At 40.9% G+C, this 13,474-nt stretch overlaps 1 protein-coding gene across 3 annotated transcripts in view; it reads right to left on the reverse strand.

Moving 5' to 3' along the window:
• The window catches only part of LOC125466060 (rho GTPase-activating protein 45-like), a 178,509-nt gene that overhangs the window by 154,184 nt on the left and 10,851 nt on the right, over positions 1 to 13,474 (reverse strand). For all 3 annotated transcript variants that reach the window (XM_048560184.2, XM_048560183.2, XM_048560182.2), the window contains exon 2: positions 11,564 to 11,906. In XM_048560184.2, the coding sequence (XP_048416141.1) occupies positions 11,564 to 11,906 (343 nt within the window). The remainder of the gene's footprint in view (positions 1 to 11,563; positions 11,907 to 13,474) is intronic.

The raw sequence follows: 13,474 nt of genomic DNA on the forward strand, positions 1-13,474 counted from the left end.
CTCCTGATGTATTGGTCCCTAACTTTGTCTTTTTTCTCCTGTCATTCCACATGTCCTCTCAGCATCCACGGCAGGCTGTTCTTCTGTTCTCAGTGTTTCCTGACTTCCTGTGCTATAACAAGGCTGGTCTCACAGCTGTCTTGTAGATGCTTCCTTTCAGTTTCATGGAAATATTTCTGCCACGTAACACCCCACGACTTTCAAGCACTACGACCAGAGCTAATGTGTGGGTTAATTTCTGTTCCCACCTCTGGGCTGAAATTTAACTTAAAGACTGCGTTTGGTTTGGGGTGGGGAACCCAAGCCTCAAACAAACAGTTTCTTAATCCAAGCTCGCCACCAACCTGCCCAATTCTGGCTTTAACAGATACTGGAAGTTGGGTGGGCAGCCAACTTGTTCCAACAAGGAGGATTGGAACTTTACACATACAATACCGGGTGATGGGAAACTGTTGGAAGGCTTGATTGTCCTTTCCCATCCATCCCAGCTCCATAAAAAGTACCCGGAATGGAACAGGGGAATCCGTACTTGTAGATGTAGGAATATTAGTCAGAACTAGCCTTAGCCCAGTTCTGTTGAAATCCTTGGTTAAGTCTCTTATTGATATTCATTGTTAAAGCCTATACATAAAGATGGGTGAACTACAGATGCCAAATAATTGTGAATCAGCAACAAGGAGTACCTTCAGAAGATAAGAACACTGTAGGTGTTTCACAGGAGAGCCCCTGCCATTCTAATGAACAAGCAAACAACAGAAAGACATGGGAGTTTTCCTTCGGAGTATAGGAAGTAACTTCCCATCATTTCTGCTACTTCAATGTCTGCAACACTGCAGTTAACCTACACTAGCAATGAGCTTGCAGAGCAACTACAAACATATGAGTAACAGCATTGTTCTACAGTATAACAGTGCCAGCAGGAAGTAACATCTGAAACCAAACTAGTTAGATAAAAGGCACAGATGCCACAAGCTTCTAGGGAGCTGGTGACTCATGGGAGTGTGCAGCTTCACACAAGAAAGGAAGTAGTTGCCATGGGATACAAAAAAATTGTAGGTTTTTAAACAAACAAGCTCATGGCTAATGAGATCTCAGTCAAAAATAAAGCTTTAAAAATGTACAACTTCCTAATGCAGGATGCTTGTTTTGAGAAAGCCCAGCGTCTGGTGTTAAAACCATTTGGTTACTATCAAGTACTTCATAATTTACTGTTATCAATCTACCCTCAAATCCCGACAAGTTCCGTCAGCTGCGCCAGACTGACTTTTCCAATTCTCAAGCCAGCCATTCTACTGTGCCCTTTGGTTCCAGATGTAAAATTCAGACGTCTTGCCTCTCAAACACAAGGAACTAGGTTGGAATCATTTTGACTGCACTCTTACAGTGACCTGAACTCACCATTCTTGAATGGATTGGCCCCTGAAATGAAAGTGCACCTGAAATGAATATATTTAAAGTTTCAGCTATTTTTGGAAGCCAAAGAGAGAAGGTCTCCAACAAGAAAAAATGTTTTGTGCTGTTTTCTTGGTGGTGCATGGCATCCCCTTCCTAAGTAGAATACTCCCAGATAAATTAGTCGAGATCCATCAGTGTGAGCTAGAATATTTCAAGTAGCTGTCACAGCTCAAGAACATTTTGGGTGAGATATTTGCTTCATAAGTGGTTATTGCATAGCTAACAGACTGAGTGAATAAAGGAGAATTTCCTGTTTCATTGTGGCATACCACACTGTTGCTAAAGGAAGCTGAAGGTCACCATTGTGCAAGTTAGCATTGTCACAAGTAGAAAAACATCATTTAAGGGAAGGAAGAAATAAAAGGACATTTTGGACTGAAAGCACTACAAATTGCCCCAGAATATTTACAGCAGAAGTATCTCCCACTTTAAATCATCTGCAGTACCCACGATTTTCCTAGTAAAAAAAATTCTGCTTTAAAATTCATACTATACCAGATAAATTTTGAGCTACCAGGGGTGACCTTGTCTCATGAACTCTTGCTGCCTTAAAATGGGCATTTAAATAAAATGTCTCCTGTGGAGTGAGGCATGACATTCCAGTTAGCATGTAACAGCTGTGGGCAGATATTTACCAGTGTCACTATGAAGCTGGAGCCAAATTACTGTTGCTTGTGGGCACTAAATTTGCTTTTGCTCGAGGTCCAAGGTTTTACAGAATTTGGAGCAAAAAAAAATGCACTATACTATTTACATTTTTTTAAAAAGAGTGGCTCAGTGTGGCAGGATGTCGGTTTAGAGGCAGAAAGGCCACCTAGAACAGGAAGGCTTTAGATTTTTAGGTATCAGACTAAGCTAGGAATTCTGAGAGGTCTATCATTGGGCCATTACCCTATCAAAGGTTGCAGTGTGCAGAAGTGTCTGCTTACAATAGGGATACCATCCCATTTCAATTTCTGATGGTAAATTTGGAAATCTAACTCTTCAATTCCTACCGTTTCTTTTCAAGAAATACTTCACTGGACTTTATCCATTCATTTCACATCCTAATTATATTCTAAAATTCTTTTATGGGATGGGAACATGGCTGGCCGGGCCACTGTTTGTTGCCCATTCCTTACTGCCCATGAATTGAATGGTATAGTTGGTTAATTCAGACCAGTTCAGGTATTCAAAGAAAGAATACAGAAAGATGAATGGCAAACGGTTAATGGGATATTGGAACTCCTGAAGCTATTGTCCAAAACTCTACATTTAGACTTGGTATACCAACAAGAGCTTTAAAAAACCCACTAAGGCTTGTTTCAGAAACACTGGTAAAGAGGAAAAACTGATCAGGTGCCTCACAGTGCCAGGAACCCAGGTTTGATTCCATCCTTGGGTGACTGTCTGTATGGAGTCTGCACATTCTCCGTATCTGCGTGGGTTTCCTCCAGGTGCTCAGATTTCCTTCCACAGGTTAGGTGGATTGGCCACACTAAATTGCCAGCAGTGAGCAGGGATGCATGGATTAGCCATGGGAAATGAAACACTGCAAGGATAAAGCAGTGGGTGGCCTTGCTGGGATGTTCTTAGGTAGGTTGGTGCAGACCTGATGGGCTGAATGGACTGCTTCCACACTGTAGGGATTCTATGAATTTAAGTGAATATGTGGGACAGTGACATCAGTATAAAGCCCATCTGTTAAGGTGACCAGTGAATCTCTTAAATGAAATATTTGTTTCCTTGCTCATTGGATGAACGGGGCTCTTGTGGCACAGTGGCAGTGTCCCTACCTCTGAGTCAAAAGGCATATGTTCAAATCCCACCCACTGCAGACTTGTGTGTCATAACATGACAGATCAAGTTGATGAAAAATATCTATTGCATGGTTGAAATCTCCTCTGTTGCAACTATGATTGTGTTACACACAACTGGGAAATTGCAATGCATACAGCATATGGATTTATGATGATTGGCAAAAGAGCCATAAGGCATCATGAGGGAGCTTCTAGTTTTATGCAGTGAGTTTCAGTGATTTAGAAAGGTAAGACCTGAACAGATGCTGGGGTTAAAACGCAATAGTTGCTGTCAAAAGACAACTCAATAAGTAGTTGCAAGAATAAAAATAACAGGGCAATGAGGTTAGTTGAACAAATTTAGAAAAGAACTGGCACAGGTTCATTGGTCAAATGGCCTCCTCCTGCACTCCAGAATTCTACAAATCTGTCAGTAGTTACTCACCCTCCAGAAAGGACTTGGAGCCTCCAGGAATTAAAGATTAATATTCTGGCCATTGCTGTGATACTTTCAGTGGATTATGATGGGAGGTGTCTTGGAATCTTTGTCCAAGTGCGAGCTGTAATGCCCAGTGAGGTTTCTTGCTGTATCTTATCAACATCATGAACAATCTATCCTTGCATCTGATTCTAGCCCCATCTTACCAAGTCATTCACTCGACTCGCCTCTCACTGGATATCCATTGAAAGACCAGCATCGCATTGCATCCAGGCCATCTTTCAAAGGCCACTGTGTACCCGGGATTGGCTTAAAAAAGTGATCCAATTTTTGTGCTGCTTTGCCTTTTTCCTTCTTTCATGAAGAAGCTGTTTGTCAGGTGCCAAATAAGATCTTATTCCACGAACTGCTACCCTGCTGCGATCTGCGTGTAATCATTGTCCTCTAAGAGCTGCAACTGCTTCTCAATTTCCTTCAGGAAAGAATACAAAACAGAAGCGGAAAGGTCTCATGGTGCTGCATCCTGGGCTTCATCTTCATCTCCAGCTTCCACTTACTCCTCAGCGACAAGTTATGGTGGATTAGCTGTAGAGATGTCTTCACAGTGGGACTCAAGCAGCTCTTCAAGATCTGGGCGAAAAGTTTCCTCTGAACTACATGCAAGCAGTCCTTACTGACATCACCCTCAGCCTCCTCGAACATGTCAATTGCATTGTTGATGTTAAGGCTCTTCCAAAATTGAAGAACACTGTCCTTACTTCCATCTGTGGCTACAATCAGCCTCTTAAATGTGCACACCCTGGTCTACGGGTTGAAGGAGAGAGGTTGTGTTTGGGGATAGAAATAACACTTTGATGTTTTCAGAAATCCCACCAATGGTGGGAGGATGGCTTGGTGCATTATGCAGGATGAGAAGAATCTTGAAATCCAATTTTTTTTTCCTGCAATACTTTCTAAAAACATCTTCCAAAGCATCAACAATAAGGTCACCAGTGAATTCACATTATAGGCAACACAAGTTTGCATTTTAGAAATAGCGTTCTTCTGTCAGTCACATTGTAGCCAATTTGTGTAGCCAGAACACATATTATAGCAGAATCTCCAGTATTGACTAAAACTAGATATACTACACAAGGCTTGGTCTGGCCACAGTCCTATTCAGTTCCAGCTCTTTCTATCTTTAAGTCTAGTCCTTTAGAATTCTTACCAAAATTGCCATTGACTGTTGCTCTACATTGTTTGGGTAACTTGGACAGAATCTTGTGGTCCCGAGGGAGGCCAGGTAGGAGGTGGAAGGGCATTTCACTAGGTCCAGTGCTGGTGTTTTTTTTAAAAAACAATTCATTCAAACAATGTGGGCATCACTGGCAGGGCCAATGTTTATTGTCCATCCCTACTTTCCCTTGAGAAAGTGGTGGTGAGCTGCCTCCATGAACTGTTACAGGTCATTTGAAGCAGAACAACATGCTACTAAGGAGTTACAAAATTTTGACCTAAAAAATAATCCAGGTTAGGATGGCATGTGGCTTGGTGGGAAATTCTAGTGATGTTATTCTCATATCTACTGCTTTTCTGTCCTTCTAGTTGGTAACGATAATGGTTTGGAAGGTGCTATCGAAGAATGAGGAGGAATTTCTTCAGCTAGACAGTGGTGAATCTGTGAACTTTAAACAAATATCCATTCTCGGTTACATATGTCTGTAACTAGGCAGACAAATATATTAGGATTTATAACATGTAGTTAACTTCAACAAGAATCATCACTACTTCCATATGATTACATGAATAATTAATACTTGGTGAATTTCTACAGTGCATCTTGTCAAATTGTACACACTGCTGCTACTGAGCTTCAGTGATACAACAAGCGAATGTCCCAAAAGGACATAATTCCAGATAAGGGCTTCCCAGTGTCCTTGGAATTACCTGATGGCAGAAGATCAGAAGAGCTTCCCTCAGAAGATGCAGCATGAGCCTCTCACCAGCTTGGCAGCTGGTACGGGAGACTCACATCACCAAAAGATTACATAGTCTTGAGCATGAAGTCTTGGACTTCTTTATATTTCATGTTTAACTTTTTCAGGAACATTCGTGGAGTGTTTATCTCATCTATTGTTCGTTACTGTTTGCAATAATACACACCCATTCCACTTCAAGGAGAAGTTTAGAAGTTATAAAAGACCTTCGTCCATTTGAGCTGCTCAACAGACTTGGTATTTAGTTCCATTGATTTAAGCTCTGAAAGACTATTTTGTTTGCACACAATGTGCCTGAGGCTGTTTGGGATGGGTCAGTCAAATGGCACAAGAGTAACAAACAAGGTTCCCAGTCCACTCTTGTCGTAGACTACAGGCAATTCCAAATTGTAGTGAAGTGGTGGATCATTTCAATCATTGGAATTCACGCCAAGCAGCTTCAAGGGCCCTTTAATGACATCTGCCCCAATCTAAGTTATAAAGAATATTGATGACAGCCATTTTCCCGAATGTGCCCTTTGGAAGTTCTGGGACAAAAGGTCATAAGAAGTAGATACATTTTATATAAACTGAAAATTGAAGTTTGGATTATAGTTTGCTTCGACAATTTGAAACAAAAATGGAATCATGTGGTGTTATTTTGCTGAAACTGAGTTTGATACTGGTGTACATAGATCTCCTTTCAAAAAATAAAGTTATAAAAATGCCCAGCAATAGCAGTGTTTGGATTGGTTTAAAGCAATAGCCACACACAAAACTGAGAGGAGAGAGAGCAGTTGGGACTCGGACTGTCAAGTCTCCCAGAAAGTGAAATCAGTCTCTCTCCCTGGGATGGGTAAAGAATGAATATTCAAAGACGGGCAAAAAGAAGGAAACCTCTTAACTCAAGCCAAGACCTAGGTCCAACTGACCAGCTGCTGAATTGCTTTTGCCACAGTGGGCAACAATATGACATCACTGTCAAAGGCAAAATACTGTAAGTCACATCATTCTACCACTTTTGCATTGGACTCAATTCCAGAAATTTTGTGCCTTTTTTCCAGAAATTTTGGGATTGTGCATTTATCAGAATTCAGTTGGGCAGACTCTCAAATACTGAATTAAATGGTCAAAACTTATTCATATTCCAATTATGTATTGGATTTTTTGTTTGTTATTAGCTCCTATAAGTCATGCCATTAAATTTGAAGCAAAAAATTACTCTGCTGTGCAGTAAAGTATTAATTATTCATGTAATCATATGGAAGTAGTGGTGATTCTTGTTGAAGTTAACTACATGTTATAAAGCCTAATATATTTGTCTGCCTTGTTACAGACATGAATAACTATAGTATCAGCCTGGAATGGACATTCGTTTGAAGTCTACAGATTCACCACTGTCTGGCTGAAGAAATTCATCCTCATTTCAGTTCCACATGGTCATCCCTTAACCCTGAGGCTGTCCCACAGGGTTCCTGTTTCTCCTCCAAGTGGGAACATCTTCTCCACGTCCACTCTACCCAGGCCTCTCAGTATTCTGTAAGTTTCAATCAGATGACACCTCCACCCTTCTAAACTTTTGAGTACAGACCCAGAGTTCTCAACCACTCCACAATGAGCCCTTCATCCCTGGGATCATTGTGGTAAACTCCTCTACATCCTCTCCAACACCAACATTGGCCAAAACTGCTCATAATATTCCAAATGCGGTCTGATCAGAGCCTTATGTAGCTTCAGCAGCACGTCTCTACGCTGATATTCTAGCCCTCTTGTAATGAATGCTAACATTGCATTTGCCTTCCTAACTGCCACTAAACCTGCATGTTAACCTTAAGCACTAGGACTCCCAAGTCTCTTTGTGCTTCAGATTTCTGAAGCCTTTCCCCATTTAATAACTAGTCTATGCCTCTATTCTTCTTACGAAAGTGCATTTCCTCACATTTTTCCACATTGTGCTCAATCTGCCACGTCTTTTCCCACAGTCCTGGCCTGTCCAAGTCCTTCTGCAGCCTTCCCACTTACTCAAAACTACATTATCCTCTGTCTATCTTTGTGTCATCTGCAAACTGAGCAACAATGTTCCCTCATCCAGATCATTACTGTACAATGTGAACGCTTACGATCCCAACACTGGCCCCTGTGGAACTCCTCTAGTCAACAAATGCCATCCTGTAGGAGACCCCTTTAGCCCCACCCTTGGCCTCTGCCAGCCAGCCAATCCTCTATCCATGCCAGTACTTTACCCCTAATACCATAGGCCCTTATCTTATTTAGCAACCTCCTGAATAATACCTTGTCAAAAGGTCTTCTGGAAATCCAGACAGATCACAGCTGCTAGCTCTCCTTTGTCTAACTTGTTTGTTACTTCCTTAAAAGAATTTTAACAGATTTGTCAGACCACCCCTTGATGAACCTGTGCTGACTCAGTCCTATTTTACCATGCACTTCCAAGCAGTCCACAATCTTATCTTTACTAAAGGCTCTAAAACCTTGCCAATGACTGAGGTCAGGCAAATCAGCCTATACTTTCCTGTCTTCTGCCTGCACCCCATCCCCCTCCTTAAACAGGCGTGTAACATTAGCCAGTTTCTAATCCTCTGGGACACTCTGACTCCAATGGTTCCTGAAAGATCATCACCAATGTCACCACACAATCTCCTTCAGAACCTGAGGGTGTAAGCCATCTAGTCCAGCTGATTCATCCAACTTCAGACCTTTCAGCTTACCCATCGCCTTCTCTGCAATGATGGCCATTACACTCATCCCTGTTTCCTGACTCTCCTAGTTTTGGTATGTTATTGGTGCTTTCCACCATGAAACCGATGCAAAGTGTTTATTTGGTTCCTCTGCCATTTCTTTGTTTCCCATTACTATTTCTCCAGCCTCATTTTCCAGTAGTCCAATGTCCTTTTCTTTGCCCGTCTCATCTTTCATATATCTCAAAGAAAGGCTTGCAATCTTCTTTTATATTACTAGCTAGTTTACTCCCATATATTATATTCTCCCCCCTTATTAGTTTTAGTTGTCCTCTACCACGTTTTAAAAGGCTTCCCAATCCTTTGTATGCTTTTTTCTTTGTTTTTACACTGTTCCTGACTTCCCACATTAGCCATGTTTGCCTCATCCTCCCCAATTAATCAAAATTGTGCCTTTTGCTCTTGACCCTTTCATGAGGATGTCTCAGCTTCTCCCTATCAATTCTACCCAGACCCGACATGATTGAATACCTTTATCAAAATTTCCTCTCAGCCTTCTTTTCCCCAAAGGAGGTAGTCCTAACTTCTGCCAATAATCTTCCCCGCTCAAAGTTTCTCATTCCTGCAAACATTCTAATGAATCTTTTCTGCACTCTCTCTGCCTTCACATTCTTCCCAAAATATGGAGCTTAGAACTAGATGCCATACTCCAGCTGAGGTCTAATTGTTGTCACACAAATTCAACATAATCTCCCTGCTGTTGTACTGTGTCCCTATTAACCTAACTAAGTGTTTTACTGTAAAATTGCATGGTTCATTTTTTGAATACACACAAATGTCTATTGCATATGTTTCTTATGTAGATATGTGTAACACCTGACATGTAGCAATATGCTCTAATACAGTTTGATAGGAAAGGAAATAGAGAGACAAGCAAAAGCCAACTTTCTCGAGGCTAGTAGGAACTGCAGATGCTGGAGAATCTGAGATAACAAGGTATAGAGTTGGGTGAACACAGCAGGCCAAGCAGCATCAGAGGTGCAGGAAAGCTGATGTTTTGGGCCTAGACCGTTCTTCAGAAATGGGTCTCTGAGCCTTGTATCAACGTTTCACTGAACTTACAAGATCTGCAAAAGTGGAGTTTAGATATATCCAGCAGTGTTTGTACTCAAGGGCACAGCATCCTTTATACGAGCCACTCTCTAAATGGACGATGCCAGTGTCTACCATTTATCAGTTATTTGAGAACTATTAACCTATTACAAACTGATTCTGTTACTTTGATTCAATGCTGACACAATGAGTTAAAATGCAAAGAATGTGTTGTGTCAGGATTACATACAAGATCGGCATTTGCTCCAGGACAACAGGGCATATTATCTAAAGAAAATATACTGGCATTGGATGCAGTCCAGAGAAGGTTCACTGGCTTATTCTGCATCTGTGGAGGGACTGTTTTATGAGGAGGGTTGAGTTGTTTGGGGTTGTACTTACTGTAAACATATAGGAGTGTAGAAGGATCAGAGTTGACCTTGTTGATTATACGACTTGGAAGGCTTTGCAGGTTAGATGCAGAGAGACTGTTTCTCCTTGTGGGAAAGTCTAGGACTGGAGGAATTATTGTAGAGTAAGTGCCTCCCATTTAAGATAGTGATGAGGAGGAATTTCTTCTCCCAGAGAGAGTTGTGGATCTGTGGCGTTCATTAACACAGAAGGCTGTAAAGGTTGGGTCATTAGGTATATTCTAGGCTGAGATTGATACATTTTTAATCAGTAAGGGAATCAATGGTTATAGGTAAAAGCAGGAAAATAGAGCTGAGGATTATCAGATCAGCCATAATATTATGGAATAGTGGAATTATTTTGATAGGATAAATGGCCTATGCCTGCACTTATGATCTTATAGCAGCAACTGGATTGACATGCTTGTCCATCTAAGAACAGTAGGAGAAGGGAGAGTTTTAAAACTAATCACACCTACTACTAGAGTAGATAAATGAGTAATGAACAGAGGTTTGGGAAACTGTGACATCAATGCAGAAAAGTAAAGACGCATTTGAAAGCGATTTCATTACATTCAGTTTTGTAATTCCTCCTGGGGGATCAGTCTCAAAGTATCACTGCTCCAGATCCATTATAACCTTCATTTTAAATATAGTCGAAGGCATTTCACTTTCCAATTTCAAAATGTTACTATAACTCCAGAATACATTTCAGCCTAGTATTATGGAAATTACATTGGGAGATTTCAATTGGAATAAAATCTTAGTTTATATTAATTCCCTGATATATTGTCAAGATGGTCAGTCAAGTACAGAAGCAAGTTGAAACATGATTGAGGGTAAGGGAACTACATCTCCTACCCACTCTGGCAACCAACACTGCCCCCCAAAACCTTCATTTTAATGCAATGAGATTCTGAACATTTTAAAACCTTCCAAAATTAAATCCCATTGTTACACCATGATTCTCTTCAGTACCATAGGTTTGCATTCTTTTCTAATCAAATTACTTAATGAATTGTGGTCTTATCTTCAATCCCAATGCTACAGGTGGTCAAACAGAGTTGTTGGATGATATTTGTACAAATTCAACAGACAAATGGCAAGAGGGTTAAAAAAAGGAGAAATTGAAGATGATAGCTATTATAAACAAGATGAAAATGCATATTGTGACTTTCTTTTTAAGTCAGCTTTTAAGATAGCCCTGAAACACAATTAGGTATGGAGTGAAGTACCCACTTGATCAGGTCAAAATTTGTACATTATAAACATAAAGAATGTCAGTTTTAATCAGTACGACTACTTCACAGCAGTTAACAATTATGCAGAAAGCAAAGTGCATTCCAGAAGGTTTGGTTGATGAAACAGAGTACCAGAGTACTCTTGCTAAAATCAAAGACTGGTTTCAATGGAAACTTAAGTACAGAAATGTGTTTAACAAGCAATTGAGCGCATAACTGCTGATTTTACACTATCTTCCAAAATCAGTATTATCCACAACATCTTCATAAAGACCATAGACTTAGTCCAGCAAGTGGACTATTTATTTGCTTCATCCTCAGCCCATTACAGGTGATGAGCACTAAAAGTTTTCTTGTTTAAAATTCCACATTCAAAAATCACATTTTATTAAGTTGTTGAAAGTGCTGTTCTGTACTGGAACGTTGGCTTATCTTCAGCTTCCATTCACTAACCGCATTGCATATCATTGTTACAATTTCTGAAAATCTCCACTTACCTTCTAACACAATATCCTTCAGTTTCTCCACTGATTCAGCAAACCGAGCCACATCAAATAGCAGCTGTGTGATCTCTTCCACTTCGGGTCCCTCATAGCTTTCTGCGTTGGCACCGGAAATGGGAGAGGCTTTATACCCTTTGTTGTATCCCCATGTTCCAGAGGTTGCCACCGAGAAACCAGCAGCACTGGAGTGTCTGCTCAGGGTGGTTGGCCTTTTGAGAGTATTAACAGCACTCGGGCTACTACTGAGCTTTGTCATGGAAACATTCCCAGCAGATAGTTCAGACAAGCTACCAGTCTGCAAGGCAGGTATCTCAATAGCATCTTTACGAGGCAGCTCCTAAAAACGTAATAGGAAAGAATTATAAACAATGATAACTGAAAGACTGGAGATCAATTAAGCATAAATGAAGTTGGTTTGTAGGCATGATTTGATATAAACCCAAACTTCGCACTCTGAATTCCTCTCCTGATTTGGAAAACACATCGCTACAGTTTTCCATCCACATTTCCTTGTATGTGCGATTTCCATTGCCACTCTCCTGCTCACATCAGTGGCAAAACACTAAGCTTTCATTGTTTAAACAAGTAATTTATTGACCTAGGCAAATGCATAATAATGTTTCCAGCAACTCAGAAGTTGAAGATTTATTGTACATCCATGCCGTTCATGATAAAGTCACACAATACCATTGACTCCAATGATGGTGCCACCTACCATTTATATTGGCCACAGATGCTTAGGCTCAGTAGCCCTGACATTAATGTTGCTCGGTTATGCTTCATATTATAAACAATATGGTTTTCAGTGTTGGGAGCCAGAACCATGAATAGAATTAGCCTTGTACATCATATAAACTTCATGTGAAATCCCGCTTTATAGTTACTATGTTGAAATTACTAGAAATAACAAAACTAATAACAGACCTTAAAAAATACTTAAAATAAAGCACATTCTTAAATCTGATTATTACATAATATGTTCTTCCTCTTGGACTCTTTCTTAATCCTGAAATACAATGTCACATAATGGACACAAACAGTTCACAGCTTTAATATCTATAGAAATAAAGGGTGGATCAAAGTCATCAAGTTGCTAAGCTGATTTCTTCCACATGCCATGACAGTCCATATCAAGATTGACAACAAGCACCGTAAGATCGTGCCATTTCACTTTCTCCTCTGCCAACTTCCCACAGCCGTCTGGCCATATTCAAAGACACAGTGTACAAACTGTTCTCTCACAGACTTGATGAAATTTAAATTGTTCTTCAAATGAATTATTCTACCAGTTTTCTCTCCTTCGGAGGCTATTTCAAACAAAATTCCAGAAATGCAGCTAGCCTTTTTACAGATAATTGGTGCTTTAGAAGCCACCACTTTCAATCAATTGATCAGAGATAATGGGAACTGCAGATGCTGGAGAATCCAAGATAATAAAATATATGAGGCTGGATGAACACAGCAGGCCAAGCAGCATCTCAGGAGCACAAAAGCTGACGTTTCGGGCCTAGACCCTTCATCAGAGAGGGGGATGGGGAGAGGGTTCTGAAATAAATAGGGAGAGAGGGGGAGGCGGACCGAAGTGGATAGAGAAGATAGGTGCAGAGGAGAGTATAGGTGGGGAGGGGATAGGTCAGTCCGGGGAGGATGGACAGGTCGAGGAGGCGGGATGAGGTTAGTAGGTAGGAAATGGAGGTGCGGTTGGGGTGGGAGGAAGGGATGGGTGAGAGGAAGAACTGGCTAGGGAGGCGGGGACGAGCTGGGCTGGTTTTGGGATGCAGTGGGGGAAGGGGAGATTTTGAAGCTTGTGAAGTCCACACTGATACCATTGGGCTGCAGGGTTCCCAAGCAGAATATGAGTTGCTGTTTCCGCAACCTTCGGGTGGCATCATTGTGACACTGCAG

This window comes from Stegostoma tigrinum, chromosome 30 (assembly GCF_030684315.1).
Source record: "Stegostoma tigrinum isolate sSteTig4 chromosome 30, sSteTig4.hap1, whole genome shotgun sequence".
Classification (NCBI taxonomy): domain Eukaryota; kingdom Metazoa; phylum Chordata; class Chondrichthyes; order Orectolobiformes; family Stegostomatidae; genus Stegostoma; species Stegostoma tigrinum.